The sequence below is a fragment of the Cibotium barometz genome, chromosome 30 (assembly GCF_041138505.1).
Source record: "Cibotium barometz isolate CiBa-2024 chromosome 30, ASM4113850v1, whole genome shotgun sequence".
Taxonomy (NCBI): domain Eukaryota; kingdom Viridiplantae; phylum Streptophyta; class Polypodiopsida; order Cyatheales; family Cibotiaceae; genus Cibotium; species Cibotium barometz.
In genome coordinates, this window is record NC_141075.1 from 10,348,647 (window position 1) to 10,355,118 (window position 6,472).

Here is a 6,472-nt window from a genome sequence, read left to right on the forward strand (position 1 = left end):
AGCAAAGTCATCATATTCATCTACTTTCCTCAGTGTGTCGGACTTCACATGGCATTTCCCAATAGGTGAAGTGCTAGCCAAGATTGTTTAGTAGGTCACAAGGTCGTGATTTGACGTCTTCATTTTCAACCACATCTTTCCGTTGTATTACTTAATTCTTCTACATAATACAAAATAGTAGTTTAGAACTCATGTGTGATGTATATGTGATTCTACCACTCTTCTTTGTAACTATTGAAAACCCTAGCACATAAGCACAAGTGTTCTACAATTGATATCAAAGCCTAGGGGACTAGCAATTTTTTTTCCTTACAACCACCTGTTTGCATTGACTGATTGGATAGAATAGAGTACTTAGAGTGCACAAGTTTGAGTTTGGAAAAAGTAACTATTTGGGTTCTTTGCTTTGCACCTAGGTTAACTAGAGTATACTGTGCTTGCCCACCCCACCACTCATACCTTACCTACCCCACCAAACCCTTACCTTATTGTGTAGGGCTAAAATCCCTCACCCAATCCTTCATCACTTGATACTCATCATGGTTCACAGTTAATTGCTTTGCTTCTCAACAAGAAGGCAACCATGGACCTACAAGTCGCTAAAATGGAGGCTATATCGACGACTGGACTCTAACAAGATGGAGTGAAGAATCTGTAAGTAGCTAGAAATTTGTAAGTACAATGTAATGGTAGGATCATGCACTCTATCATACTACTTCGTTCAAGAAATTCATAATGTGAAGCCTCTATCACAAATAGTAGGAAATTGTGAAATGGCCTACCTTTCTTGATTTCTGGGTACTTCCTCAAGACCATTGACAAGGGATCAACATGAAAGTCAAGCTCGCTCGGATTTCTCTTAGAGTGGTAGGTGTAATACTCCCACATCTCCAATCTGGTATAATTGGTGGAGAGATCTAACTAGGTAAAGGGTTCCAAGTTCAACGAGAAGATGGACACAAAAGGGCTAAAATCCCTCACCCAATCCTTCATCACTTGATACTTATCATGGATCACAATTCACTAATTAACTTCTCAACATGAAGACAACCTTGGACTTACAAGGATTGTCAAACATCCAACATTCTAGCTCTAGACTCTACAAAGACCCGTGCTTAGGAGCAAGTAATGGACGATTGCAAGAACAAAGTGGCAAAAGTTTCTAGAGAATTATTTTACACTCCTTTGGATGTATGCAAGATGTGTTGAATGAGCTTCACCCCTAGTCCAACAGACATCATTTTACACTTGATTGTTTGCAAAACCAACAAAGTCCTTCACAACGTCGCTCTTGACTAGAATATCAGGACTATTCCCACTTAACATTGAGGAACTACTAATTTGTGGAGTTCTTCCTCCGTGTCAAGTGAGAAACAAGCTCAATTAACGAAGCTGAGCATGTGCCACTTCTAGTACCCTTTCCAATGCAAGTATAATGGGCATAGTGAGTTTGAAGAGTCTACAAAGCTAGGAAATTCTAGAATGGCCTAGTTTCGTTGATATATGGAAACTTTCTCCATGACCATTGAAGAGGGATTACCATGAAAGTCGAGCCCGCCCAAATTTCACTTAGAATGGTAGGTGTAGTACTCCCACATTCCATTCTTGCATAATTGAGGGAGAGAATTGACAAGGTAAGGGCTTCCAAATTCGACGAGAAGATCGACAAGGAAGACACCCACGAGATGACAATAACATTGGCAACTAGTTCATATATTTTTTAGCTCCACTTGATAAGTATGATTCTGACAAGTGGTGGGAAGATCACCCATGCAAATTGTTTCCGCATGTTACAAACTTGAAGTGAAGTGTTCTGCAGAAAAAATGCGCTCGCATATTAATTTCTATCGTACTTTAATTAATTTATTCAAGAAATATTAAGCTGTATTATTACGGAAGTTATCGGTGGTTTGTAGATTCCTATCCTACCAAGAACACCCTTCCGATTGCCTAGGAAAAAAGCTCTCTAGTCTCTAGAGTTTATGTGATTAATTTTACACTACAACAAAAACTTTAGAACATGTAATGGGCTATACTTCATTTTGAACCTATGACCCTTTTTAGGCATGAGGACTTTTCAATTAGCAGAAAACACACAAAAATGACAACCTACACACAGTACGATGCTCGATAGAAGAGAGAATCTAAGTTTCTTTTTGATATTCCCCACATGCACCACACGGCTTGCAAGTTCCACACACGCTACATGTGCAGGGTTATAAATGGCTCACACTACTTGCAAGTTCCACATACACTTCATGTTTAAATTAAAATAGCGCTTGGATAACTTGGATAACTGGAACATCAGCTAGTTGGATGAGCTTGTTGGATCCCACACAAATAGTAACAAGGGTGGAGGGACCCTCAGCCTTCAAAGTCTTCGCGACAACACTTCACCAGGTATAAACCCAAAATTGAGGGTGGAGCCTCTAGACAGAGCACCCCCTATAAATGTCAATCCATTGACTAAGGCAAACATTAATTACCCATATGGCCCAATGCTAGGCTGGCCACCAAAGTGAATGCCCTTAAGTACCAGATACGAAACTGGATTGTACACTAATCACCAAAGAATACTTGATTGAATTGAACTTGACCGCAGACACATCATAGAATTTATGACAAGCAAGGGTTAGCAAAACAATATACCCTTAAACAGCTTGTAGAAGCATTTCAAAAACCATCACTAACAACCACAAAAAAAAAAACATAAGGTGTAATTGCATCCTTACTATGCAGTGATGCCTTTTGAAATGTTGGGAGTGTAAAGCAGTGGATTTCCTAGTCAGACGAGACTTGCAATGGTCAATACTGCTAAGCTTATATTTCCCTCTGAACAATCAATATGATGCATAGCAAATGGGGCTAACTCCGCCATTCGCTCCTGGCTTCATGTGCAGCTCCCTTCTGGAGCCACCCTCAAGACCCCCCAGGATACAAACATCAGTAGAAACAACCAAAAGACAAATGTGCTCATTGGTAAAGTAACCCTGGCAGCAGTACTACACATTAAGACAATTTGGAGAGCAGAACCCACATTAAAATTATATCGAGTACCAGGGCTTACTAATCAAATCTCACGCATTGTGAGTATGGTTTCCAAAGGTTGAACTACAAAAAAAGTCACTACATCTCAAGGCACACAAAATCGCTCCGTGTGGTGACATACATCTCTGGAAACTCAGTCTGGAAATACCTAGTTAGATATAAAACCAGAAGTAGCCTCTCAGTTAGGTAAGAGGAAGACTCATCTGGTTCTGAAAGGTGCAACCTGATGTGGCTATTACCCTTTTTACTTCTTCTTGCCACCCTTCTGGACATCTCCAGCCTTCGACTGAAAGCAATTAGACAAATCATCAGAAGATTTGAGTATGACTTTTCACCAGAACAACACATAAAACCCTAGAAAGGGAGGCTGTACCTTCTTCACACCACGAATCTTCTTAGCTCTGTTTTTCCTCTCCTTCATTTGCTTTCGTGACTTCTCCACCTTTGTAGCTAGCCCATTCTATTCACAACACGCAAAAATAGAGAGTTACAGCAAACCTCTATGTGCATGTTGACTGGTAAAGTGTACTATACAACAGTGTTTTAGATACTTACTCTGATGAGACGATACTTTGGTTCATACTTTTTAGCTGAATCCAAGTGGTCGTAGATAAGCCCAAACCCAGTAGATTTCCCGCCTCCAAATTGGGTTCGGAAACCAAACACAAAAACTGTCTGAGGGTCGCGTACTTCATACAGCTTGGCTAGCTTCTCCTTCAGCTCAGCCTGATAAAGGACAAAATACCATTCAGCCCACAAAGACATACACTAGAGGGCTAACACACACGACTGAAATATCAACAATACCTTGGAGACATTAGCCCGACCAGGATGCAGTACATCCACAACCTGCAAGTACCCGATCCAGAAATGCTGACTGTCAGTGTTCAAAGTATTAGACCTGGAGGTCAGCTTTACTCCCTTTACTCATCCTAAAACATCACTTCACTCATTCCATAACTGTAAGCATATAGAGGTCCTGATTCCCACGCCAAAAAGCAGAATGGAAAATAAAGTTGAGAATTTCGCTCAGTGGTCTACAAAACAAGCAATACTTAGCACCCAAATGAACCATGATCCATGAAGGACTGCAAGCAGCAGAAGCTTCATTGTCTAATCATCATTTTCCAATTAAGGCATTTCTCGTGTGTAAGAGAAACATTAAATGATACTTTCACCTACCGGAAAATCACTAGCATATAACCGTAGGGATGATTACCGATTCTCTAAAAATGAATATCTATATCGAGCAGACGGACATTGGAACATATAACGCACCCATAAACTATACCCGTGTGTGTGTGTTTGTTCTACCATCGACAAGCCTGCAGGTTAAAATCAGCTGGAAACCTGCAGTACTTTCTAACAGCTGCTGATCTGTTGACTGAAGTGTTTTCAAGGTTTGCTGACATGGCAGCCTTCAGTCATCCATGGTGTCAGCAAATGGACACTGATCAGCTAGACAGGTAATCATGGGCACTAATCCTCCCTAGCTCTCCTCGTGCTGACTCCAGAAACTAAAACAAAGTAAGTCCTACCCCAACCTCAAACCCTGTCCGACACAAAAGCTGCAATGTCTAAAAGCATCAAGAATCATCTTCCGCTGTTTCGTGCTTAAATTTAAGCAGAGGTTTACGTGCAGCAACGCCCTAAATCCTACAAGAACGTGACCAAAGGAACCATAAGTCTTGACTGCAAAACTAAGAAATTCACTGCAAACCCTAAATTTTTACAACCGCAGAGTCTTATAAGAGACTGCTACAGCCTACAAACCCTGAAAACAACCTCAAACGCCAACCAAACCCAAAAAAAAAAACCTGGAAGACACTACTCGAACCTAAAACTCATTTGCAACCCCTGAGACGATACATCGAAAATCCTAACAACAAAAAAGGACACCCTCAAACACCTGCAGCAGTCAGAAGAGAGGCACTCACAAATTGCTTGCGGGAGAGAAGGCGATTGGTCATGAACTTGCGCGTGCGCACAGTGCAGTTCTTGAGGTCCGCCATGGCGTGATCGCTGCAGAGCTCCTCCGCTACCGCCCACCTGGACGAATATACTGTACGCTGAGAAGCGATGGCAAAAGAGTAGGATAGCAAACTAGGGTTTCCACTTGACACTGCCTAGCCGGACCTAACTCTTCGAAGGCCTTCCACACTACTCGGCAGTCGGTATTTGTTTTTTGTTTTTCGAGCCGGGGTCAGAGACGAGCACGCTGGGCGCCCACGTGCTCGACGCCCATTTGCTGTTTCAAGAGTTGCGTCATAGGGGCATACAATGAGTGAAAAAAAAATCGATTAATTAGTTGATGTTTTTTTGTTGGAGAGACTTTGTTATTAAGGTTTCTCTAAACTTTACGAACATTTTTTTAAGGTTTCTCTAAACTTTACTAACATTTTTATAAAAAAAAGTTACAACCCATTATGGTGGAGGTGGCCTAACGTGAGCTTGACGAAGGTGGAGGAGAAGGCATGGAAGAAGAAGCGTTGGGATCGGCATTGATGGCGGCGTGCACGATGGGCCGCATGAGGGGGTTATGAGCAACCTTCGAGTCCCCTATGAGAAGGCCCCAGCCGATGAATACCGAAGATCATAATAGTATGTGTCAAAGATTAGTGACGTGAGGTCGTTTCTGCAGCGATCCGCGTCCCTTCCGAAACCTCCGCGTATTATTAATTAAATCTTGGGGTATTCATAATAACCTTAGAAATGAACATTTTGAGTGAAATACACGAGGGAGCAGAGCGTCCTAATGTTGCCATCACCGACTCGTTAGGGGTATAAAAGGTTCATGCCTTTGATGAGATTGACATTGGAGGAGGAAGAGAGAGGGATGTTGATGCTTGATTAGGAAGAGGTGGAGGAAAAGATGACGGGCGATGGTGCTGAGGAGAACCCTACGTTGGAATTCTGTAGGCTCTATAACAAGCAACAAACTAGTAGCATATGGCTTACTGTTGCATCGAGTAAGTGTTACGCCATATTTGAGAGCCCATATTTACATACTGATATCAACCAATGCAAATAGTGGAGAAGGTTGTATTACATAGAAAATAAACGGATTCGATCTTCTGAAGTCATTATTATTAGTCTACTTAAGTAGTTGTTGTGTCGCTCCCCCTCACAAGCGAGGGATCTCGAGGCACTACCACGTGCTACAGACAACAACGCATGTAGCAAGCGAGTGGGGATAGTTGGCATGTAGCAAGCGAGTGGGGATAGTTGGCATCGTACCGCAAGCGGTGCAAGATCAAGGGCTAGTGGGCATGGCGACTTAGAACGCAGCTGCAGTCAAAGGTGAGCGAAGGTTGAGTGGAGGTCAAGAAGGGTTGGGTGAGGGACAGAGATCGAGTGGAGCACAGAGATTAAAACCAAGGTGATGACCAAGAGTTGGTAGAGTCAATTAAGATCAGAATAGGTG

General features: G+C 42.2%; 1 protein-coding gene across 1 annotated transcript; it reads right to left on the reverse strand.

The window, feature by feature from the left end:
- Window positions 1-3,024: 3,024 nt before the first annotated feature.
- Window positions 3,025-5,741, reverse strand: LOC147621139 (small ribosomal subunit protein eS24z-like). Its single transcript, XM_086823872.1, has 5 exons — window positions 4,986-5,741; window positions 3,856-3,897; window positions 3,604-3,774; window positions 3,422-3,508; window positions 3,025-3,334 (listed from the first exon to the last, which is right to left on the reverse strand). Exons 1-5 carry the CDS (start codon window positions 5,058-5,060, stop codon window positions 3,293-3,295), a joined length of 417 nt encoding a protein of 138 aa, XP_086679998.1. The 5' UTR covers window positions 5,061-5,741; the 3' UTR covers window positions 3,025-3,292.
- Between the last annotated feature and the right edge of the window lie 731 nt (window positions 5,742-6,472).